General features: G+C 41.3%; 2 protein-coding genes across 3 annotated transcripts in view; one reads left to right on the top strand and one right to left on the bottom strand.

Moving 5' to 3' along the window:
* The window catches only part of tpst1 (tyrosylprotein sulfotransferase 1), a gene marked incomplete at its 3' end in the record, with an annotated part of 837181 nt that overhangs the window by 758159 nt on the left and 52472 nt on the right, over positions 1-26550 (bottom strand).
* The window catches only part of sgsm2 (small G protein signaling modulator 2), a 108355-nt gene that overhangs the window by 50503 nt on the left and 31302 nt on the right, over positions 1-26550 (top strand). For both annotated transcript variants that reach the window (XM_046074870.1, XM_046074869.1), the window contains exons 3-5: positions 10130-10298; positions 20898-21065; positions 22686-22753. In XM_046074870.1, the coding sequence (XP_045930826.1) occupies positions 10130-10298; positions 20898-21065; positions 22686-22753 (405 nt within the window). The remainder of the gene's footprint in view (positions 1-10129; positions 10299-20897; positions 21066-22685; positions 22754-26550) is intronic.

The following is a 26550-nucleotide window of genomic DNA, read 5'->3' as shown; positions in this document are numbered from 1 at the left end:
CCAGCTCAACTCGCCTCGTCTCTGCTCGACTCTGTTTGGCCGTCCTCCGTTTTCCATTGCAGATAGCACCACTTAATGTAGTTGGTCGTCATAGCGACGACACACACAACCGGGGTGGCTATGGCTAAGGAGGTAGAGCAGGTTGGCCGTTAATCGGAAGGTCCCCCAGGCTGCAAGTCGAAGTGTCCTTGGGCAAGATACTGAACCCCAATTTGCACCTGGCGGCTGTTCCGCCATTATATGAATGCGTGTGAACGTTAGTTTCTGTTTGAGCACTTACGCTCAGTGAATGAATGTGTGTGAATGGTGAATGCAGATGTAGTATAAAAGCGCTTTGAGTGGGCGAAAAGACTAGAAAGGCGCTATACAAATACGGAGCATTTACATTTAACTGCCACGACGTAATGTTCAATGCGACACACACACCAGCGACGCACACACAGCTGTCTCTTGATTTAAGTTAAAACGTTTCAACATTACTCAGAAGGTAAAGACAGATAAGACGGAGGTGATATGAAAAAAAGTACCTGGTAGCAGATACAAGTACAACTTTTACACAATATAAAACCAAAACAAGGCGAGGCGAGTCGAGCTTGTACCGTGCAATGGAAAAGGGGCTTTACCGTCTCCCTGTATGCTCGCTTCGGTGACTTTCTCCATCAGTAGTAGGCTAGGCTGTATGATGATATTGAAGAGGCGTGTTGATGACATAGCCAAAGTGGTAGCTAACGAATAACATCTGACTGGTGTGTTCACTGTTGCTTTACCTGGTTCGCTCTTGTAAAATATCCACAGTTTCGCGACTTGTAACGTAATCACTGTGTTTCTCTGATAAATGCTGCAGTGTGTCGCCTAAAGTGTATGTGTGGGAAACACTGAATAAACTGTGTTCTTCTTTTTACAAGCCAGGTCTTTAACCGTGTCGGCCAGCACTGTGTCTCCCACCATCTTGTTAGAGAGTTTGTGAGTAGAGGGCTGTGTGCAGACGCAGAGGGAGAGGCAGGGCTGTGCGATGAGGGAGAGAGAGAGGAGCAAAGGCTGGCAGGACTTTACGGAAACATTAATTAAGTCAACATCAAACTATATCGGTATAAACGGTATTGTCCAATTTCATATCTCTTTTGAAATTATATCCGTATACCTCATATCCCGATATACCGCCCAGCCCTACTCACTTTTGTTGCCAGCGGTTTAGACATTAATGGCTGTGTGATGTGTTATTTTGAGGGGACAGCAAATTTACACTGTTATACAAGCTGTACACTCACTACTTTAGATTGTGGCAAAGTGTCATTTCTTCACTGTTGTCACATGAAAAGATATAATCAAATATTTAATAAATGTGAGGGGTGTTCTCACTTTTCTGGGATACTGTATCTGGTAGGACTATTTTCTGAGAGGGAGCTCTGTGAAGCCTGATAACTGCCTTAGGGATGCCACTTGAGTGAGCATCCATCTTGAGTTTGGTCTTGTGGTCTTGTGGGTGTTTAGACTCTTTTCTCCTTTCCTGCCCAGCATTTCTGGCTGCTCTGTTGTCAGTTAGCTGTCAGTTCCCCATAGAGAAGCAAAATTCTTTATTATCACCTGTACTGCTACAGTGTCATAGAAGTGCAGGTAATGCTTATTTTGCATAGTGTGTCTTTGCTGTGTAACAACCAACCATCCTCATTTTTGACATTAATGTTACGCACAAGTGTGTGAAAACTTATCCTTTCATAGATAGCTTGTGATGCTGTACACAAATATTTTGTATTAAAATTGACTCTCTCTGTGAGTAAGTAACAGTAAGACAGCAGGATGAAGAATATGAAATTGGCACTTTTGTGTGATTTGTGGTACTTTGCTTGATCTCGACTTCCGTTAGGACTAGATTAGTGTTTCTCAGTGGGGGCGGTACTGCCTCCCGGGGGGCGCTGGAAGCAATATTTTGGAAAGGGGGGTGCTGAGCAGCTTTGGGGGTGCGTTTGTTAGTTGGAAATTCTAAGGCGAGTTTACACTAAAGATTCACAATAATAATCATAAACTTTAAACTTTAAACTACTTGCAAAAAACTGTAGTCTGCAACATTTTGTCCACTGCGACTGAACGAGACGTGTATTTTTTCTCCGTCAGCTACTTGTGGTGCAGCTCCGTGCTGCCTTCACGGGAACGGGAAGTTAGAGTATCATATTTAAAATTTTATCCAAATGGCGTTTACTGTGTAAACTCTGGAAAATTGACGCTCTCTTTCTTGGTATTACCGTGGAAAAGTGTTTATTTCTCTGAGGAATACACCGTGATCGTCTTCTTATCGCAGTGGTTACGCATTTACAAGAGGGACATTCCGCTGTCAGACTTACCCTGAATTCACAGAATGACCCTTACACGGTCATTCTGTGGGAAACACTGAGTTATGATATGTTAATTTATGAACAGATGAGCTAATAAAGTCCAGTCAATTACTGAATTAAAACAGATTCATTTATCCTACAGGTGAAAAATATTTTAAAAGCAATAAAAACTGCCTGAGAGCTTCACTACATTATATTCTATTAAAATTATATATTTTGAATTGTCACCTGCCACAGGAATTTTGTGTTTCCCTTTATATAATAAGACATTTCCACATAAATTGGAGCAGAAATGTTTACCAGAATGCAGGAAATTAAGTGTTTAATGCTCAAAATCTTATGGGGGAGGACCCCCATACCCCCCAAACAGTCTCTGGCTTCACACACAGTTTCTGGGAAGAAAATTCACTTATTAGTTAAATATAGTTGCTTTTCAAATGGCTTTTTTGTTACCTGGGAAAGTAATTAATATGTTATTTGTCATTCAACTATGTGTTTTTCCATGTTTTTAATAACAACAACAACAAAAAAATCAACAATATTCAGGGCAAATAGCGAACATCTTTTTTGATGGGGGGCGGTAAGGGACCTGCATAATGGATAGGGGGGCGCTGGCCCAAGAAAGGTTGAGAACCACTAGACTAGAGCTTCACTTGATCTAGTAGCTGCATGGACTTGGACTCAACTTCAAGGACAGGTTGACATTTTTTCATGCAGCAAATTTACACTGTTATACAAACTGTCCACTCCCTACTTTAGATTGTAGCAAAGTGTCATTTCTTCAGTGTTGTCACATGAAAAGATATGATCAAATATTTCAAAAATGTGAGGGGTGTACTCACTTTTGTGAGATACTGTAATTATTGTGCATGCAAGACATTATGATCAATAGAGAGATTCTGTATTGTGCCTTTTGTTGATATCAGATGATGGATCCGAGCCTTTTGTCTGCTCACACTGTGAAGGTAGTGAGATGTGCCCATGCCACTGTAACCTCTTTAGCACCCAGAAGCATGTTGCACCAGCTGATTGTAAAGTCAACATTAACTGCTACAACTAGTTAATTTCACACTGTACTCCTCACCATCAGCTGCACCCTCTCTACTGCCGTAATCAAAATATTGGTAGACGTTTCTGTTACAGATAATCAAGCGGTGTGAGAGACAATTCCCATTTAGAGTGAATGTTTCAAAAAAATCAATGTGCCGTCGAATATTCCAAATAACATACCTTTTAACAATGGGTTTTCTTTGACTAATCACTGAAAATCAACAAATTAGGTAGTAGCTTACTGCTGATCAAAAATGGGGAAGTTAAAAGGTTAAAAACCAAGTCGATGCTGCACAATGGGAAAATAGTAACATTACATTTAACTCAGCTGTTAATGTCATGCCAATTATTTCTCATATCCCTCGTAAATTATCTATTTCACTGGTTTTGTAAGTAAATAAATATTTTAAATCCCAGTACCTCGTTAAAGTATTAACAGAGAACTTGTGAGCCGCTGACCTCTGTGCTCAATTTTTTTTTGATGCTACCCTCAACATAATCATCACATAAGCTTCATACATTTAGCATTACCATTATCATTCTTTTATCTACTGAGTAATTCATTTACTTTTGCCTCCTCTGTTGTTGGGCTTCCCCACAAAGTCATTAAATACAACTAACCTTTTGTCTGCTATATATCATCAGTCAGATCACAGTGTTGTAGACACACAAGCAGGCTATCTGCAGTGATGGATTAGACAGAAAACAGAGACTTTGTGGTAGACACTGGGATGAGACAGGAGCTGTACAATTGAGATAGGTGAGACACTGACAGCAGCAGACACAGGTTTGTCAGACAGACAGATACAGGAAGACAGGACAAGGGAGACAAGCGTAACCTAATTAGCTTTGTCAGTGATGTCAGCACAAATGCTTTCAAAGCACAACCATTTCAATTATACAAAAACAAACAAAATACAGAGGATCATTTCTATTGAAATTTGATAGGGAGGCAAGAGTGTGTAAGAATGTGTCCTCTACATATCTATAAAAATAATTTGATTTGACCAATTAACTGAAGGGAAGTGATCATTCCCATTCATAGAAGCAACGTCTGCTCATTATCCCCCATCAGAAAAAATTTACATCAGAGTTTGTGTGTCTGTGTGATCACTGATCATACAGTATCAAATTAAATTATTCTATGCGTTGTAAAATGGATAGTTCATAGTCCTGAAATCACAGTTACATCACATTGGCTCTGCATCTCTGTTCATCTTATTAGATTCTTTTAGCATATCGTCTTTGTTTATTTCCTGTGTGGTTCTATCTCGTCGCTCTCATCTGCCGTCTTAGACAGCTGTGTTCAGCAGAAAATCTCTGATAAATCCACTTTTCACTATTTGCCCAGCAGAGACAGAGAGACAGAGGGAGACCGAGATTATAGCGACTAGCTGTTTTTTGATTTGACAATTTGATTCATAGCCTCTCTTCAGGTAGGACTTTCATACTGCTACTACTACTACTACACTTGTCTTTGTAAAGAGACAAACTGACAGGATAAAGTCGCTAACCTGCCTGTCAGCTCGCTCTGGTCCATTACAGTGGATTTACCATGATGGCTTTAATACGTGTGGACTTCAAATGTAGGCGCGGTTAGCTTAATCGCCTTCTCACAAACGAGTGACAGAAACAGGCCGTTAAACGTTACCGTAGTTACCTAACAATAAAAGTGGTTGTCTCGAGTCGAATGCCAAAGTGTGCGAGCGTGCAAGCTTACAGTAGCACAGAGCAACAGCGCAAAACACAACTTTAGAGGTCTGAAATGTAATTATGAGATGTGTAAAAAATATTTTCAGTTCATTTTGAAACTATGGCGGAGCAAATTAGACTATGGTCTTGTTAATTAATGGGAAACACTGGGGATGAGATGCTAGTACACTACCGTCCCACTCAAAAGTTATTCCCCACTGTTTGTCATCATGCCTCTTTACCCTTCGTCAATACGACCGCCATGGCATCGAAGATAATGAGCACAAAGCTCTGTGTGGAGCTGGAATGTGTTCACACTAGGGCTGTCCCCGACTAAAGATTTACATAGTCGAATCAGAATCGTCAAGTCCTGCCTATAGTCGAATCATGTGTGTTTTTGTGCAGGGCAATTGCAAGCTGAAGCTAACCTGAGGCTTATTGTTGACCATTTTCTCTCTCTCGCCCCTGTCATTCACTGGTCTTGTGCAGAGTTTTTGCTGTGCTGCACAACTGCATGCATGTCGCGGTTCCTCGCGGGTCTATTTCAAGTAGCCGCTGTTTAAAAACGATAAAATATTCTTTGTGCAGTTTATCAACGGTGATAAATTATCCGAAAGTCCCACGAGGTGCGGACAACTCTGCACAACACTGGTGAAGCTGTGGCTCCATCTCTTTAGCAAGTTTTCCTCCTGCCACTACACACGTTCACGCTACGCCTACACATGCGCACTGACGACCCAGGGTTAGAGTTACAATCTCGGATTTATTTATGCTATAAGTTTTTTTTCTTTTTGCATGTTTATTTACAGCATTAAACACTGAAATGTATATTGTAATAGGCTGTATATTAACTTATTGGGAGAAAACTGGTAGTTGTAAAATCAGATGTTGAGCACCCCCATATAGACAAAATGGCATGATCCTTGTTTCGTTGCGAAGCTTTCACTGTGAGATTGACAGTCGAATCAGGCTCCGCCCATCGAAGCGTCAAATCTTGTTTTGTACTACATGCTGTTGTTGGCAAAGGACGGATGGGCAGTTCTTTCATTGCTGCTGGTTGTTTCTCAGACATTGTGTTTGCAAAACTTCTGAAGCTTTGCTGAAGATATTGTGCTTGACTGAGTGAGAGCATGCGCGAGGAGGGGGGCTGCGCAGCGTGTGCACAATCAGTCACTGTAAAATATGGAAAGTGGATGGATGGATGATAGGTGGAGCAGGAACGGCAGGGATTAACCAAATGTGCTACACAAAAATGAACACATTCTGTATAGCGAGCAGTTGTAACAGTGCTTGGATGAACTGTTCCTCTGCTCTTGTGGTCCTAGGTATATCAAAATGAAAGCAATTAATTTCTGCATGTTTTGCCCTCAATCCCAATATGAAGGCAATTATGCACACAATAGGAAGGATTTGATAATTCATCAGAGCCACAGACACCCAAAACATGAATAAGCAGTCCAGTCGTGAGGGAAGGCAGCACAAAGAGAGGAGCGGGGTGCGGTCCCTCCCATGGGAGAGCTGCTCGCATCCTCTGCTCAACTTTTGTGTTTCCACAGAAACAACCGTGCATTAATGTTCCCTCAAAGACTATTACTCGCTCCCTGTACACATCCACTTAGCTCCAACTTTATAGCTGCTAATCCTTACCATCCCCTAAGTATAACTGGGCACAAACAATACTTCTCCATAGCTTAACATGTTAATCTGCCAAAGTAACGCTTCTCTGAATATACTGTACAGAGAGAGCTAAAAACCTCAAGCCTCTCAAGCACTTCCTCTAAGGCCCTGAGAACAGCAATAAAAGTAGACTATTACACCCATAAAGCACTTTTTTCCCAGCATCACAGAGAATTATGTTGTTGTTGCTCATTATATTCCACTGTAATATCCACTAGATTCACCTCACAGAGGAAAAACACAGGCAGACAGCCACAAAAGCTCAGAGCTCGTATGAAGTAACACTGTGGATGGACTTTTTTTCTAAAAAGATATTCTCTGTGGTATGGTACATGTTTGCATTAATACAGTACTTTTTCAGAAACCCTTTATTTAATTTCTGTTTAAGATTTTGTTCAGCACATTACTAAAACTTATTAAAACATGAACCACATACATACAAATAGTCTGTGTTCGCTTGAATAATCACGTCACAATGTTGCTTTTACCATCATTATGGCTGAGCATTAATGCAGGAATTACAGAGAGAGAGAGAGACAACTAATGGATGGGTCACATCTAGAAAGACAGTTTGCCTCCATTTTGCCCTCATTTTCTGCATATGAGTCAATGACTTTCTCTGGGCCACTTCTGTGTTTCTTTTATAGCTAATATACTTACTGTCATGTTGGTATACAACAGTGCATTTGTTCTTTGCTGTGTGCAGTTTGACTGGATAATAGCAATTATGGATATGGAATGTACAACTCACCAAAGTCTAATATCACATTCCTTCGTTCTATATATTTGTATCCTTCTGATATTAAAATGAAACACTCTACAGTATGTTGAAATATAAAAACAATTAAAAACTCATGATATGGTGTGTATTATCTTCCTTTTCGAAAGCCATATCTATGCTTTTCACAGAAACTACAAAATCATTTTCTTGTGCTTTTCTCATCACTATATATATAAAATGCTGAATTCCTCAAAGTTTTACTTTTCAGTCTCAGTTACATTCTGCCGTACACCATTTCTCTTGCAGATATCTATCACTACTTTTGTGCTGCCATGAACCAATCCTCCCACCAGATATCATTAAGGTTTATGTACTCTTATCTGTATCGGTAATGAACGGACAACACAAGTACCTGCAGTGTAAAGGGCACGCTCAGGGAGCAGCTGCACACGGTTACCATCTCCAACCCTCTAAATATTTAAAGGTGTTGTAGGCGGCCAGTAATTGTACATCACGTCTGAAAATTACATTTCAGGTGACTGTGTTGCCTGTGATTTAATAAGCGGCCGTCATATCTCCCCTAGAACAAGAGATACAGAGGAAAGTTTTCAGTAATAACATCATCTCCACACACAAGTCCATTAGCAAAACTCTGAGAAAGCCTGGAGCTGGAATGAAGGAATGAGTCACAGCAGCATGTTGATATTTGTGTCGATACAGAGGACACTGTATGCTGTAAATTCACATAATTATTCTCTTTATACTTTTGTGTTTAGTTCATTTTCACAGAAATTACACATTTCATACTGCACACATTGTCAGTCTACTAATTTGCAAATCTAACACCTTCCAAACATTTGATTTGGTTGAGAGGAAGGTACTGGACAGATTGCCATGAAATTGGCTGCAGATATTTGTATTTTAACAAATTTCCACAAGATTTGAGAACAGAGGATGACCCTTTTCCATTTTGGACACTTCACAAGCTTTCCTTTAATAATAAATATAAGACATTATAGCACATTCGACCTTGCGACCTCCAGGGCAAGATCTGAGACTGCACCCTCAGCTTTGAGGTTTGCTTGAAATAAAAGTCCCTGTACAAATGATCAAACTTGAATTAGTGTGGAGAAGCTCCTACAAAAGCACAGTAGGTCAATTACCATTTAATGCCATGGGTCAGAAATTTAGTGTGTGAATTTAGATTTAATGAATGAATAATTTAATGAATAAAGTTCCCCTGCCAAATGGCAACGATGCGCTGTGCATCAAAAGTTTGACACTACAGATGCATGTATTCCTGCTGCTGATGGTTACAGGTATTTAACTGAAAAATAACTGCGTACATGCTACAAGAATGATGTTATTTTTAAGAACAGGTCATAGGTCTATCAAAGTGAGTTGTGAATTTGGATTGGTCAGAGTGTGTACTTCCTCCAAAAAACCAGGAAAATTGCTTCTTAGATGATATACAGAAATGCAATTTGCATGTATCACGCATTTTTATTTGCTATTTACGTCACTTTTCACTGATAGATTGCTGCGATCCATCACATCAATTAAACCTTTTGTGGCGCAGCAGCGATCTTCTGATTTTACTGATGGAGCCTCCGGCTGCAGCTGCGGCTGCTTCAGCTGTAGTTGGATTGATCGGTTGGACGTGCAGATTCTCTTTTCCTGTTTGTGAGTGTTTAGTGTAGTTAAGTGACTTGTTTAAACAGACTCCTTACTTGTTTTATACTTGTGACTGTCGTTTTCGGAGGAGGTTTGCGACTCACCACTAAAGGAAAAAGCACTCGCGGAGATCTTTCAATTCAGTTTATTGATTGAAAGTTAACAAATTAATTTTCTGTTGTTCACTTTCAACACATGTATCAAAAAATTACCTTAAATTCGTTTCCCACAACTTACTTGATCACTAAACTATTTCACTCCTCCTCCCTTATTCAAATATAATATTAATTATTATACTACCCGTGAGGATGAACTAATAGGATGAGCAGCGATCTTATACAATTTCCCAATACTTTTATGTAACAAGAAACAAATAAAATAGATAACCTTGCTTGTCCATAACAACAATAAAAATAATAATAGCTTACCAATGCACTAATATGGCTTCAACAGGTGGCATTTTATGCAAGGTATCGAATGAAGTACTCTATTGGTATCGGTATTACTTTAAGGGTACTGGTTTGGTACTGGTATCGTAAAATTTTAAACAATACCCAACCCAACCCTACATATATAATATATAGTATAATCTAAACCATTTGATTTTCATCACTGTATAGCCTTTCCTTTTGTGACACGTTTGAGTTTTTAGCTCCACTAACAGTGAGGCTCTCAGAAAAGCATGATTATTGCTATGGTGGCATTATCTCTGGCAGTTTCATATTGTGGTGTGTGTAATGAACATTACAGCCTTTAGAAGCTACTTGTGGGTTTTATCTCCTTCAGTTGTTATTTCATATGTACTTAGTTTAACCAATAATTTCTATTGTCCTCCGTGTTTTCGTTTTGCTAATAACCTCTTACACTTGCTGCCTTCCTCATTTGTCTACTTTCTGTTCTTCTCCACTCCGTCTCTCCATTGCTTTTCCCCTGCTCACCTCTCATGTCAGTATTAACGCTCTCACCTCTCCTCCTCTCTCTCCAGCTGCCATCGAGGCCTGCCTGGGTCACATGCTGAAGAGGCGGGCAGCTGGTTTTCTCCGTAGCGACAAGATCGCCGCCCTCTTCACCAAAGTCGGCAAAGTGTACGACGCAGCCGGCGAGGTTTGCCGTAAAGTGCAAGAGCAGCTCCAGCAGCAGGCTGATCTCACCAGGTTGGTCACGGAGTTCTTCCCTTTCCCCCTCTCCCTCTGCTTTTAGTTTTTGCTAAGCTGAATTCAATAAAAACTGTGCAGCTGTGACTGAGTTTCAATTCATCATTTTCTGATTGGAGTGTTCCTACAAGGGACTATACCTGACACCACAATCAGAATTTAATTTGTGCAAATTAAGTGAATCTGCCATCTTAGAGAGAATGAGATGCTCTTCTTTGTTACGGCCCACTTTGTAATGGAGGATAATACGACTCCTAGTGTTGCTTTAATTATGCACCAGAACATCAACTAATTAACATTACATACAGTACATTAACTATCAGAGGCAGGTCTCCCTTTAATACATTTTATCTTTATGAAAGAAAGTTATACCTTTTTCACAGCAGACAGTTTGACTTGTCACAGCAGGTAAAGAGCAGGTGTACTTAATAACATGCTCCATTCATTTACAGTATGTGTGCCAGTAAGCCATGCCACTGAGCCAGTGCCTTGCAACTAGTAAAACTAACTTCAAAGCGTCCATTATTAATGTCATTAGCACCTGGGCCTTTCCTGCTACTGACAGTTAAAAATGTCTGCTGTGAAAACAGACTTGTAATGTTCAACGTTTGCTTTGTTGTATGGGAGAATGATGTGTTTTAATTTAATTTTAAATGCCAAGGAGTTAAATCAACACCCCTGACTCCACAAAGGGCTGTGTATTATAAGGTTAATTCCATATAATATAGTACACAGTGTGGGAAAATATCTATCCTAAACTATGTTGATGTTCTGTTCATGTGTGCTCCCTCAAGTGACTTCAGAAGTTCAACTAAAAAATTGCAATCTTACAACTCAGGAGTTAGATCGGAAGGTCGGCGGTTCAATTCCATGTCGAAGTTTCCTTGGGCAAGATACTGAACCCTGAATTGCCCCTGGCGGCTCTTCCGGCAGTGTATGAATGTGTGAATGTTAGTTTCTGTTTGAGCACTTAGGCTCAGTAAATGAATGTGTGTGAAGGGTGAATGCAGATGTAGTGTAAAAGCGCTTTGAGTGGTCGAAAAGACTAGAAAGGCGCTATACAAATATGGAGCATTTACAGCACATCACAGCCTATATGTTTATCATTAAATGCACTGAAAACATGTTAAACAGAATGCACAAGTAGAGTTTGTTCTTTTTTACTGTTGTTTTTTTGTTGGTGTTGAGCTAGTATTTCATTCATGCAGCGCCAGCAAGATAATCATTAGCCATCTGTGCTTTTCATCAACTTTCAACATTTAAACATGCAATAAACTTATATTTAACGTATAAATAGATATAAATTCATTTCATATCCCAGAAAATGTCATTTAGAGATTTTCGGGGGGTGTTAATGTAGGGATCTGAAACCACCCATTAAATTGCCAGTGCTCTGCACACTGCTTTTTTAGTAACAGTCTTTTCCTACCGATTTAAAATTTTTATATACCTAGATCAACTTTCTGTCATTCCTTGTACACTGGGTCATTATCACCACGTGAAACACACAGCTACAGACACACTCCATCACCGGCAGACACAATCCCTGGTCAGTTGAGTGTTTACTAAAGCTGAGCAATCTGTGCACACACTGTGATAAGCCTCAGGCCTGTTTCTAGGGGTGTGTGTGTGTGTGTAAGAAGAATTGGTGTGTATATCGTGTTTGCATATGTATTTCTGCATGTATGTGTGTATACACAGAGTATGATAAACTGCTTTATCTGCAGGCACTTAGGTACTAGCCGAGCTGTTTGCAAGCCCATTAATTGTCCATTAGCCTGAGCCACATGGCTACCACATGTCTCTCTAGGGCTGCAGAGAGAGCTTTTCCAAATGGATGAGAGAAGGCTTTGGGCAACAAGCACATACAAATACACACATCTCTATGTCTGCATAAATGATACAGAAACAATAAAACACAGACAGAATGTGTAGCGAGACGTCATAGCAACATGTCTGCATTATGTGATGTAAATCAGCAGAGTTAAACGTGTTAGGGTAAGCCGGGCACTCAGCTCTCCGTCTTCATATCAGCCGCCGTCTCTCGTTCATCTGTCACATCTCATTGGCCTTTATTTCCCCAGACAGACCGCACACAACATTAAAGCCTGTTATTGTGTATGGGGCTGGTTTGCACAAGTCCAACCCCTCCACCAGAACGCACACATGCGCACACACACACACACACAAGTATGTTCCCACCCTCTCCCTGTCATCCCACCTCGGGGCTCCATCCCTCATTTACCCTGGTTGCCATGGCAACATGGTCTGCTCCACTGGCGGCAAAAGAGGCAGAAAGCATGATGGGAAACATGAGACGGCGACAGAGAGAGAGAGAGAGAGAGAGAGAGAGAGAGAGAGAGAGAGAATATGAACAGGCATCAACAGTGGAATAGTGGAATAAAGAGTTACAGTGGTGAAATGAATGGTAATTACAGCAGAGCAGTACTGGGTTGCCTGAATTGCTATGTGCGTATGTGTGTGTGCGCGCGCGTGTGTGTGCACGTGCACACGCGCCAGGGGCAGGTCTGGTGAAGTGGTTGTATTTTAGCCTCTGTTTGCCAAAGGCTGCCAGTGGACACCCTGTCATGGCTCCTTGTTTCTCTGTGATGTATTCCTTTTATAACCTTCCTTCTCTCACTCCTTTTTTTAATCTTTTTCTTAGCAAGAGAGCACAATGATACATTACTAACACACCACCTTCATTCTCCCTCTCTCCGTTCCTCTACTTCTCGTCCTGACACACAGGGTAAAGAGCAAAACCAGCATATCATCTGCATTAATTTCCTATCCTGCAGTGCTCGCAGCAGACCTGCTGAGGCAACAGCTCTCATACACATTAAAGCATAATTCCACTTTATTACAACTGGGGTTTTATTTTCATAATTTTGGCCATCAGCTCTAATTATTGAGATCTTGCATGTTGCGACATTGTTGGGGCAAGAAACATGAACATTTTGTTGATGTTTAAATGGTTCACCAGAAAGGCAACTGGTCAAATTATCACCTAAACTGTTATTAGCATCCAACACAGTTTATAGCTGACTTTAGCTTGCAATGTGAGGGTTACATGACCACCAGGAGTAGCTGAGCTAGCACTACTGCTAGCGAGCTAATCTTCTAGCCTGTTTATTACCAGTTGACCAAAATTTGCTGTGCGAGGTACTACTACAGTAATTTGCAGCACCAAATTGTATCAGTTTGTTTGTTTTACAATTTTCTGACACTTAATTGACAAAACAGTTATTTAATTATTGGAGAAACCAATAGTCGATAATGAAAACAATTGATAATAGCAGCCCTAAATTGTTGTCTACAAGACATTATGATGTACCCTCTTCATGAGCTTCATTTCTCCAGCCAGACAGTGTTGGAAGTCCTGCTGGCGGTAGAATCACACATTTGAGGAAAAACTCAGTGATAACAGAACTGCAATACAGAAATTGGAATGTAACTTATAATGAATGCTTTCTCAAATGTGGTTATAAAAATGTGATTAACAAGAACTTTGCATTAATATTCATCTCATAGCCATTGTTTTTTTCACGTGAAAAAGTCTGCAGTGATTACAGTTGAATCACAGTGATAATCACTGCTTTGGCAAAACTGAATAGAGATGAAAATATTTTGGTTAACAAGCTTTGCTGGGGTTTTCCCTTTGCTCTAGAGAGTTTTGCACATTTTTAAGGAACGTTGTGGTACGCTATTCTAACAGTATAAGTAAGGCTAGCAAAAAGCAGCCTACTGACGCCTGAATCACATGACCCTCACCTGGAATAGAATAAAATATACTTGTCTTGGGCACAGGGCTGCAGTCTGTTGCTTAAAACATAAGACCAAATATGAAAAACATATTTCACTGAACAGACAAATGTGTAAGAACTGAAGTGCTGTTGAATTTATTGCACTTCGCTCTTTTGTACTAAGATTTACTTTTAGAGTACAGCAGTTTTATAGAGGTTGGGATGACCGATAACTCAAGTTTGTTTGATTTACATCTCGGTACACTGATGTTTAGGGTCTGCAGACATTTTTTCTGCACGTTACCTGACTGCTTACTGGTACAGGCTCTGTAAGGGCTCGTACTCTTTCCTCCCTGTTATCCTGATAGCCACCTTATATGTGCTGGCACTGTTAAGTTGCCAAACCGTGCTGTGATGTTATTGTGGGACACAGAAGGGAAGGCTCAAAATTGCCGTATCATCAGCAAATTTAAAAAAAAAAATTATTTGGGTGTACTTTCCTACTGCAGAAATTGACACTCTGACTGGTCTGCAGCTACACAGACCCATACACAACAAACTGTGATGCTCTGTGTTTTGACACCTTTCTGTCAAAACCAGCATTCATTCCTTTTTTACCTAGTAGCTCATCTGTTGGATTGGACCACATGGGCCAGCCTTCACTTCCCCCAGCTGTGCACGTTTATAGGTGATTTATTGGTCCTTTCGGAAACTGATAGTGTGTCACACAGCAAACATCAGACCAACAACCAGACAGCTGCTTTACAAATACAAACATCACCCGAGTGCTATACAAGGTTCTACTAACAGGAGTGCAGACTACACGACTTTCAGCGTCGGCCCACTGCTGTCTTGTAACGGGAGTCTTGAAGTCGTTGTTGCGTTCACACTACGTGACTGACACTACAGGAGCTGACAGCGGCTGTGTCACCCGACGCTGGTCTCCAAACCACGTTTTGTCAAGAAAACACACGTGAAATGTGAAACACGAAATGAGCGATCCTGCACACGAAACAGCTGTTGTTTGTTATTATAAAGATAGCAATTATAAAGACAAAGAATCTGGGTGAAAGGATGGATTAGCACACGCAGGTAGCAGGGATTGTCTGAGCTACAGAGAGAGCTGGAGGTAAGTTAAAAGGTGCAGCTCCCCGGCACCCAGTTAACTCATGAGATTACAACTCACAAAGTTACAAAAAGCAGAACAACAAACGCACGTGTGGACATTTTCAGCTGAGGACTGCGACTTACTTTGGCTAGCCTTCAACTCGACAATCAAGTTGATTCAGTTAAATGCTAAAGTTGCTGCTACTGTTACCTTGTCTGTGGTCTGCTGGCAGAACACTGGGTACTTTCTGATCAGGTGCCCTCATGCTGTATGCTGTATGTATGTCAGCTGCTGCTGCAAACATTTACCACCCATAGTGATGACAGAGTCTGCTCTCTATCTTCTAACAACAAGTAAAAACAAGGTTATTTTCACTTGAAACGTGTGCAATTTATTCCCCTGAACTTCTCTCTCAGGCTCTCTTTTTTTCGTTCTTCTCACAGCTACTTCTTTTATCCTCCATTTAAAACAGCATTCTTTTTAAGAGCCAGCAGGGGGCATCTCAACTGGTTGCAAAAACCAGTCCAATGGCATTAGAGTCAGTGGCAAAATGACCCTTTTTCTCACCTGATTTAGTACCTCAGTCAACACTTTCCTATTGAGTTTATGGTCTTAATTGCTAGTTTCAAGTCTTCTTCAATACAGGATGATGTTCACTTTGTAAATTATGGTCCCACACAGAGGAGAATAGATAGGGTATGGTTTAGGGCGTGGCTACCTTGTGACTGAAAAGTTGCTACCACTGCGACCTTTTTAAGCAGGATTGAGGCGAATCGTATCCACTGCAATGTGTACATTTAACCAGCGCTGCTAGCAAAGTTTATTTAACTGTGCTGCATTTAACTAGCCATGAACTTGTTTTTGGGTGCTGTCTGTGTTTTCATCTAAGAACTGTGATCTTTTTGGTTTGTTTTCAGTTAATTTTTTGTCACCTAAAAGTGTCTTACAACTGAACACTGGGTTCAGTTGTACTAAAAGACACTCTGTGGTCTACAGTCTATGATCCTTCCGTATAAACAGATATAACACAACATCAAGCACTGGGCAAGAACTGCAATTCATAATCATGCAATTCCAGAGGGCTAATAAATCACCCTGACATATTCCTTTTCACATTCATATTCATTTGTCAGCTCAAAATGCAGTCTGGTTGTAATCATTGTAATCAATTGAGTTTGTTACATGTTGACATTTGTTGACATTTTAAATGTGTAAAGACCAGTGACAGGAGGAGAGACAGCACACTGGATGAAGGGATGTTTCCACAGAGGCGATTTACGCATTTGATCAAACCCTCTATAATTACAAAGAGATTATACACTTATGTGAACAGATGCCCGGGCAATACATCATCTTTTTTACACCCCCAAGCCTCATTTTCTCATTTGCAGACTAAAAGCAGCAGCCATAATTCCCTTTTTGGCTTGTCATTGCAGGTCTTAATTTTCTAAATATTCACAGCATCTGTCTTGCGTGTATAACAAGCATCAGCTCAGGTTCTAGCTTCTATAAATGATCCTGAGAATCTACTTCATTCATATCCTTCTGTCATCTCTATAGTAAAGGTGCCCAGTGGAGAGAAACAAAAGTTATGTTGACATTCAGCTTTTCTGACCAATACACACTGTGTTAATGCTTGAGGTCTAACAAACCTTTTTTTTTTAAGTTGAAACATGCGTTGTCTCTGTTCATATTTATTTGCTAGCAGTCTTCTTCTTCCCTGCCTTTGCTGGTGCATAGCTTATGCATTACTGCTGCCTGTCATTCAGTGGCATAGTTTGATACCAGTTTGCAGGACTGTGTGTCATGTCACCTGTGTGTGGTTCATCCATTAAAAATGACACCAGAGGTCAAAAACCCCATAGGGTTTAAGCCACCCAGAACAATGATGTCCAGTGTAGAACTAGCCCTGCATAAATATTACTTTAGGTTATAATGTTATAAAAAAGAGCAAGTAATCTGTTGAGATCGACTTGTTCTAAAAGGTTGAAATGGCATATTAAACTTTCCATACTTAAGTGGTGGTAGAGATCCCTGGTGCCCCTTTTCTTTAGGATTCCTATTCTGCCAAAGCAAGTTACTGCTTTTCCACAAAAGAAGCAAACAGGAACAGGAAGGACAAAGTCTCCCAGCCTGACCAGCAGAGTCAGAGTGGAAAAACACTGGGCCCCTTGTGTGATTTATCTTATCCCTTCTAGTGTGGCTCTGTATGTAATCATGGTGCTGCCTATTTGACCCTTCCATCACTGATGAAGGTGAGTATGACCAGTGCAGGGGTTTTGGTGATGTGGTGAGGGGTGTGTGGCTGTCACAAATGGAGCTCATTGTCTTTGTGCAGCATAACCTGCTAAAAACAATCTAGCCGTGGCTGAGAACTACAGTTGCAGTAATAACCTTACGTTAAACACAAAATGATCACGACCATGGAGCTTCTTTCAGCTGTAACTGTGATAAACTCAGGTCATTTGATTACGAATGAAGTGCTTATCACAGTCCTGCAAACAGTCAAATACCAGATTTTTTTCATTTTTGTGTCAGAGCGTTTGATTTGTTGATTGCTGTCAAGAATTTCAAAAAATATCACAAGAAATTCTTCTGAAATAAATTGCCTACCCCAGCTCTCAGAAAAATATTTACATTTTAACGTGATGCAGAGATTACACCATGGAAAATACAACAAAAACAGTTACAGGGAGGTAATCAACTATTTTTAAGTACATCCCTTTTCACTTAGGGGTGTACTCACTTTTGTTGCCAGCGGTTTAGACATTAATGGCTGTGTGATGTGTTATTTTGAGGGGACAGCAAATTTACACTGTTATACAAGCTGTACACTCACTACTTTATATTGCAGCAAAGTGTCATTTCTTCACTGTTGTCACATGAAAAGATATAATCAAATATTTACAAAAATGTGAGGGGTGTAATCACAGATACTGTAGATGTGATGTATGATGGTAATTTTCCGCACAGAGCTTTATAGAAATACAAACACCAGTGCTTATTACATCTCTTAGTGAGAGAAGACCAACCAACCTTATGTATACAGTGGTAAGTAATGTAGCTATCATCAGTAATAAACCTCAGGGCTGAGTGGTAAAGAGAATCTAAGTGTGGAAGTATCTTCACATTACATCCCCATAGTCCAGAACTGATAGGAAAGTGGATTCAACACTACTCCTCCAACACATCAAAGGAAAGCTGCTTTTATTTCTGTTTGAAAGCCAATCTTTTGTTGTACTCTGTGCCAGGGTACTTGTAATGTTACCCTTCCAATATTTGAACCATTGACAGAAGAAATATGCAGTGGTCTGCTTTTTTGGATCTCGAGACAACCATGGACTTTGTTTTATTTGCGTTAAGTATCAGGTTAAGATTAATAAGAGAATGTTGCAATGCATGAAAGGAACACATTATTATGATGTTTCAAACATGGAACAAAGAAAAGAAGTGAAGTGGAGAATGTTTTGCCAGAATTATGGAGTTAATCTTATGGGAGCATGGCTCTTTTTAGCAAATACTGTAGCAATCTGCATGCCTGCAAGATCATGAGCGATCTTGTTTCCACAGTCGATACTTGACCTGGTGAAGGAGGTCACCAGACCAACAAACAGACCGATAGTATCACCCTTTGGCTCTGTCAGTGGTGTGGAAAAGACTGAGTATAGAAATGAAATGCAGCAACAACAAAAGCAACATATAGCTCATGTTGAACTTGAATAGAAGTTATGGATTAAATATACAGGAGGAGATGCTCATATTTTATATCAAAAGAACAGTGCAACACACTGCATGGGTTTATTAAGAAAAAGAAGACCCTGTCTCTTTTGGATTCTGTCTTATCTCTGACATCATCCTGATACTCCCTCCATCCATCCCCTGTAGTGCTTGCTGTCACTGCACACACGCACACACTCCTTCAAAATGGTTGGGGACTGCAAAAATCGTGACTTAGCCGAAAACCCCTCTTTCACACACATACACATACACACACACACACACACACACACACACACACACACACACACACACACGCTCACACGCTGGGGGACTGCTAACATCGTGACTATGGCAGCCGAGCCCTCCTCAGCACAGACACACAAACACACACTCATTAGCTAGTTGAAGTGGGTGTGTGTGAGTGGTTTTGTCTGATTTCTGTAGAGGAGATCAAACTCTGGGATAAAAGTGCTCCTCTGCTAAATTCATGCATCTGCCTCTATATTCATGAAATTCTTCAGCCAGCTGATTTCTAACCGAAAATGGCACCTTTTTATCTGACATGGAACGGATTTGTCATGTTATAGATAATGTTTGTAATGAGCTACAGTGTGTAACGACTCAATGTGCAGTTAAATGCTGCCTCCCAATGGTCAAAGACACAATTTCTTTTAATTTATTAACCTTCACATTGCTTACTTATTATTATTATTACTTACTTACTTATTATTACAAATATTACACTCTTAATTCTTATCTTGTTTGCTTATGTTAGACCACAATAAACATCTTACATTAGACATCACCAGTTACAGACACTAATAATAAGTGTAATAAGGGTGTAAATGTGAACTTTAACACTTTAATGCAGTATAATATAAAATGCAACTTTATGCAACAAAGCTGTACAATATAATCAGATTATCTGCTTTGTGGGAGGAACCTGTGCTGGTAGGTATTACAGGGTCCAGTGGTTTAGCACTTTCCTGATGTTAGGCTGATAGATAGAAAAGAAAAGCACACATAAGCACAAAATTAATGTAGCACATATAGGTGTATACATTCTGACTTTAAGTCTATAATTTAAGTTATAAAAATAGTAGGGTCAACATTTCCCAAAAGCATCCCGTTTGTTGTGCAGGCTTTCTATTACATCTATGCATATGTCTACGAGACCTTGCTGAGATAACCCTGATGACATCCCTATGATGATGATTAATGTAAGCTGAAGCACTGAGTTTGTGTTACCCTGTCACACAATTGTTGTGTATTAGTGTGTTGCGTCCAGGCATTGCTGCCAAGTAGCCTACGGGACGTAAATAACAAACCCCATCACTGCACAGCTAGATTGTAGTGCAACACAGTGAACACACAGACAGTAGGTCGGTCATTTTTATTTATTTTTTACTCGATCATTTTACTAAAAAGAAGCTGAAGCACCGTGTCAAGTGTACTTGACCAGCGGACGTGACCAAACCCGAATCGAAACCTAACATTATTTCTTAATTTTTGTACCGATGGGTCCCGTCGGGCTCAGGTCGGGTCGCCTCTAATAGACACTCCAACCATGGTCTTCAAGGTATGAACCATGCTAAAATTGTTCATCTGAAAACAAAAAAACCCCAACACAAACATAGCTTTCTACTGATCTGGATAAATGAGCAATTTTGGGGACAGGCTCCATTTTGGTAAAATAATGTATTACAATTTATTTCTTTGTCACAGTTCTTTATGAAACAAAGCTAGTGGAGCCTGTTAAACTGTTTCTATGTTGAAATACTAATATGTGCTGTGGTCTCGGGGTTTATGATGCTGACCATGTAATTGCATCAGATACGCTGTGTGTATGTATGCTGTCTAAAAAAGGCAAAAAAACAACAGAAAAACATTACTGTATCTAATTTACTTTTATTGTTAAATATTCATCTCAGTATCAGTCCTGTGTCCACCAGTCTTTAGATACAAACGTGAACTCTTCTCTGTAGTAGTGGTTGTTACTAGTATTGACCTGTGCTTTGTGCCCTGCAGGAGAACCCAGAGTGTGGGCCATGAACCTCTGAGGAGACAGGGCTCCTCCACCACCAGCCGTCCCCCTCAGCCCCTCTCTGCCCAGGCCATCAAACACATCTGGGTTCGAACGGCTCTCTTTGAGAAAGTTCTGGACAATATAGTGCAGTACATCGTGGACAACTCCAGGTGATTTGATTTATTTTTCACCCCCAAGGCATTGCACAGCAGTGACTCACAGCACTCTACTCCAGGTTTCATTGTAGCTGAATGATGAACAGTCCCTTGTATTACTTGTTCAGTGTTCCATTCTCCTCCTGTGTCCGCTCTCTGGTTGCTTTGTTCTTTCCTCTGTCTGGCAAACAACCACTGTGTGCTTCAAAAAGCTGTCCACACTCGGTGTGTCAGCCGAGTGAGATGATGCACTGCCACTTCACTGATCAAAGCCTCAAATGGCGAAAAATCCACCGTAAAACCTGAGTAGTGTAGTTTGATGTTGTAGTTTTGTTGGTCCTGTTGACAAATGGGCAAATAAAGAAAACTTGAAGTCATGTTCGGACATCTGCAGTGTAGTTCATCTAATGTGATCTAAGCATCCATGATACATGTCAAGCTTCATGTTAGTCTCTCAGGAAATCTATCTCACATGCTCATTTCTCAACAAACAGCAACCTGAATAGACCTAAGTCTGGCTCTCACTGAATTTACTGGCTTCACTGAGCCTAACACAAACAGTGTCATGAAGCTGCTTATCAACTGGCTAAGTTAAGTCTGCTGTTTCCTATCCTGCTATAAGCGTGTTCACATAAAAGAGGCAGAGTTCCAAGTTACATGCAAAATTATCAGAGGAATAAATGAGAGAGAGATTAAATCGTGAGACCTGTAGGGAAACGAAGGATTACGAAAGAAGAATAGATAGAATAGTTAAGAATAGAATTATGAAACTTAAGAAACCGTAAGAATAATATCCAAAAATAAGGATAAAGCTGGAAAAATGCTTCTGCAAAGATTAGGGATGTCACAGTCCAGGCTTTGACACGGAGCTATTGTAGGTAACAGCCGTGCAGATTTGCACGTCAAGCAAGCTGATTGGTTGATCAAACTCCTGTCAGGAGGCGGGTTCAAATCAGGGAAGAAAGAAATGTAACATAAACTTTATACAAGCAGTACATACAAGTAAAAATGAAACAGCTACGCAAACATGCACTAATAACCCCTGTCGAAACGCATATAACATTTGTGGCTGAGTGTAATGAGTCTATCAAACAAGCCCTATTTAAAAGGGCTCAGAGAATTCACCAGCTGTAGTCAATCCTAATCACTCACGAGAAGTTATAGGCCATGCCACAAAGCAAATTTGATTGACACAACTTTCCACATCACTAAACTTGATCATTTAAGTTGATGGATGTATCTTTGACCCAGGAGATTTGGTCACATTTTCCCATAATAATATTATAAGAGAACCAAAATTGATGAATGTTGTTTTGTGACAAAGAAGTATGTGCTCCAATCATTCCATAGCAGAAAAACAGAGTTGTTGTAATTATTGGAAACTGTAACTGTCGTGATATACACTTGCTCTTTACAAGTTTATGTAAACTTTTGAGCACAACTGTATCTATCTTTGCCTGAGGAAATTCTTTGGGGATTGTTGTAAGGCTTTCTGGGAAATTAAATATGTGCAGATGACATGATATTTTTCTGTAACCTACAACATATAGCTCAGGAGGACTCCTCATTAGAATTAGATGACATTTAATAGTGTTTTCCTTTGATTCACTTATTTCTGTGTGTTTATCTCCGCAGTAAATACTATGAGAGGGAAGCTCTGATGCATGACTCAGTTTTCGGGCCCATCTTGGCAGCCTTACTGGGTGAGTATATTACACTATGCTGGAACTGCCAAAATATCCAAAATTACCAGAGGCCAATAATAGAAAGTACAAAACCACAGAACACAGAACAAATGTTCCTAAATTCATGTAAAATCAACTATTAGGTAAATAAATGAGACAGTTGTTGAAGGAATTGTTGTCATGTAATTTTTCCACAAACTGATCTAAGAACTATTTATAGAAGCATACAGTTTAGAGCCACCGCCACTGACAGTTTGACAGCAGGAGCTGAAGGCAGACAAGCCAGACACAAGGTTTAATAAGCAGAGGAACAGAAACACACAGGACAACGTGAACAGGCTGACAACTGGAAAAGAAAGACTACATCCACTGACAGAAGGGTGGGGACGCTGATTTCGTTCCGTAATGATCCCTCATACAGCCCCCTAATCAGTGATGGTGGGATTAGAAGCGCATATTTGGCATGTGTGGAAAAAGTGCCAGATCTGACGGGTCATCTGTCATTAAAACGGAATGAGTCAGGGGGGGCTCAGACACATCGCGCAGACAGAAACGGATAAAATGGCACAGAGAAGCCCAAGGTACCAATGCACAGATCTCCATGGGTGAGAAAAAGGCTCTTCCTTTGCTTCATTCTGTGAGGCTGGGGGGAAGAATTTTTCTTTGGGATGTAATTCAAGACTGAAAGGAGTATGTTAGCATCTTCAGAGAGATTTGGGCTATCTGCTTGAAAGCGCAACCCCCCAAAGCACACAGCTTTACCAACGTCTGAAGGTAGGTTAACTTGAGCAGCAGAGGACACGATGTGGGATCTGCGCCTCTTTCCACACACCAGCGCTGAAAAGCAGACCATCTACCAGTTTAACACTCTGTAGTAAAAGGGGCTTTCACGCCCTGGATAGTTCACCCCACTGCAGGGGGCAGTCCTAACCGAAGGGAATTCCCGATGACAGAACATGGGGAATTTTAGTAGTTAGTTGGCCAGGTCTGACTGCTGTGAGGGAGGAATAATTAGCATGCATCTTTTGTGCCAAGGGTACAACCACGTGACTTGCAGACATTCTGCCCAGCAATCACAGATAGCGCTGTCAACACTCTGTGGGGAGCGAGAGAGAATTTAGGGTTTAGGGTCTATGTGCACACCCAGGTAAATTATTGACTGGGTGGGAAGTGCAGAACTCTTCAGCCAATTTATGGCCTTGACAGGTGTTACACGAGTGCCACCGTGTGGAGTGTGGCCCTCCCCTGGGAGGCTATAATGATGGGCCATCCAGGTAAAAAAGCACCTTGATACCTTCTCTTCATAATGGCTCCAGTGCTGTTTCCACACACTTGTCGAGGTGTGCAGAGCCACTGGATAGCCAAAGGGTAAGTGGTTGTACCGGTACTGTGCTTCTTGGAGGGCAAAGCACATGAAAATAAGGTTGATGGATGAGACTGCACATATTCTAGCACACGTGTGATGGTCAGCATGTGAAACCGCCGTTTCATTATGCAGCTGTTGAATAGAGACGGTCCAAAATCTGCCTCCTTCTACCTCTCTACTTTGGTACAAGAAAAATAGCAGAAATAAAACTCTTTGTTCTCTATGCTTTGAGTGACTCAGTATATAGCATCCTTGACAACAAGGCTGTTATCTCCATCTGAGATGACATGTTCATTTCCACCACAGTGCTAAATAGAGGGGGAGGACTGGTGAACTGAAGCGTGTAGCCCTTTATGATTAGCCTTGACATCCCTGTGTTTATGGATAACAGGCTTTGCTACGTTAAGCAGTGCTCTGAAAGTAGCCTCGCTCATGTCTGTTGACATAGTTATTAACCAGTGCAGAATGAAAAGGCTACCGCTGGTCATGGTGCTGAAAACTGACAATCTTGACAGACTCAGTATGCAGCTCTGTGTGTTCAGAGTCTGAATCAGATCATAGTGAGAGATCCCCACTTTACATGCTGGGGTGAAGCAGCGGCAGCAGCGGCTGCAGGGCGCTTTCTCCTGGAGTGAGCGTCTCGCCATTTTTGCTGCTGAGGTGTGGCTTTGCTCCAGAAGGTGTGTTACCTCACCCTTTCCGCTTCCTCTGCTGCTTTGTGCAGATGAGCTGTGGTGGTCAGGAGGATTGGTCCTAACAACCAATGAGGAGATATGGGACCATCCAGCAACTCCCTTCTGATTTGAGAGCTGAGACATGTGGAGCCTGATATATATATGATATATATATATGGTGCGATTGGTCGGTGAGGTGATCGGGGTAGGGGGTGTGGGTATCAAGGATGGAGCCTGTCTGAAAGCCAGTAAACAGGCGGGCACTACAAGAATTGTTGTTTATTTGTTGACTGCTTGTACACTGAAGAAAAAATGGGAGCAGGCTGTGAGCACGGGGATAAACCCAATCATGACAGCTCTTAGAGAGTAAAGCCTATCCGAAATACCAATACTATAAAATACATACTGTGCATAAATGCTAATGCTTAAATACAAATACAGAAATACTAACGCTGAAAGCCTTTTTTGATGGACAAAAGGTGTGGGTAGCACAAACTGGTGCAACAAATGTCAATCAGTCTGTGACTTTGCAACCCTACACCTAATTTCTCCAACCGGGTCGGAGCATCTCCAAAACTGCAGCTCTTGTGGGGAGATTCCCATCTGTAGTGGTCCAAAGGAAGAGTAGGGCTGGCCTGTACCGTCCAATCCTACAGACAAGCCACTGTAGGTCACATAAGATTATTGCTGGTTCTGATAGTAAGGTGTCAGAACACACAGAGCGTTGCAGTTTCGTATGGGGCTGCATAGCCGCAGACCAGTCAGGGTGCCCATGCTGACCCGTTCTCCGCACGTGAGCATCAGAACTGGACACTGAGCAGATGGAAGAAGGTGGCCTGGTCTGAGGGATTATGTTTTCTTTACATCATGTGGATGGGTGATTACATGACTTACCTGGAGAACACATGGCACCGAGATGCACTATGGGAAAAAAGGTAAGCCGGCGGAGAGAATGGTGAATAAATAAATAATAAGTGGAAACCAGTAAACAGGTGCTGATTAGAAGACAGAGTTACTGGGTTATTGCACAGGATGTTGTGGTTTCAGACAGAATGGACCCAAACGCAACACTTGTCAGTTTGCAAAAGAGGTTTATTGAGGGGAAAAAAGGGAGAGGAGAGACAGGAGGTGAAAAGGGGAAAGTTGGATGCCGGCAGACGTGGGTGCGGGGGGCCGTGGAGCTGGCGGGGCTGGAGAGGTTCAAGTGAGGCGACCGAGAGGGGGCAGGAGGCCGAGGCGAAATTGTTCCTGACACTGTGAGTCAGAAATCAGCTGTTCATCAGAGTGATGGCTTGTGGGAAGAAACTGCTCCTGAGTCTGTTGGTTTGGCGTACAGTGCTCTGTAGCGCCTACCAGAGGGGAGGAGCTGGAACAGGTTGTGTCCGGAGTGAGATGGATCTGCAGTGATGTTTCCTGCCCGTTTCCTGACTCTGGAAATGTATAAGTCCTGAATGGAGGGCAGGTTGGCACGGATTATTTTTTCTGCAGTCCTGACTGTCCGTTGTAGTCTGCTCCTGTCCTTTTTGGTGGCAGATCCAAACCAGACAGTGATGGACGTGCAGAGGACAGACTGGATGATGGCTGTGTAGAACTGGATCAGCAGCTCCTTAGGCAGGTTGAGCTTCCTGAGCTGACGCAGGAAGTACATCCTCTGCTGTGCCTTCTTGATGATGGTGTCCGTGTTGGGCTCCCACTTCAGGTTGTGGGATATAGTGGATCCCAGAAACCTGAAGGATTCCACAGCAGACACAGGGCTGTTTAGAATGGTAATGGGG

This window comes from Micropterus dolomieu, linkage group LG17, assembly GCF_021292245.1.
Source record: "Micropterus dolomieu isolate WLL.071019.BEF.003 ecotype Adirondacks linkage group LG17, ASM2129224v1, whole genome shotgun sequence".
Lineage (NCBI taxonomy): Eukaryota > Metazoa > Chordata > Actinopteri > Centrarchiformes > Centrarchidae > Micropterus > Micropterus dolomieu.
The sequence above is the reverse complement of the archived record's forward strand: the minus strand, read 5'-3'. Positions and strand labels throughout refer to the sequence as shown.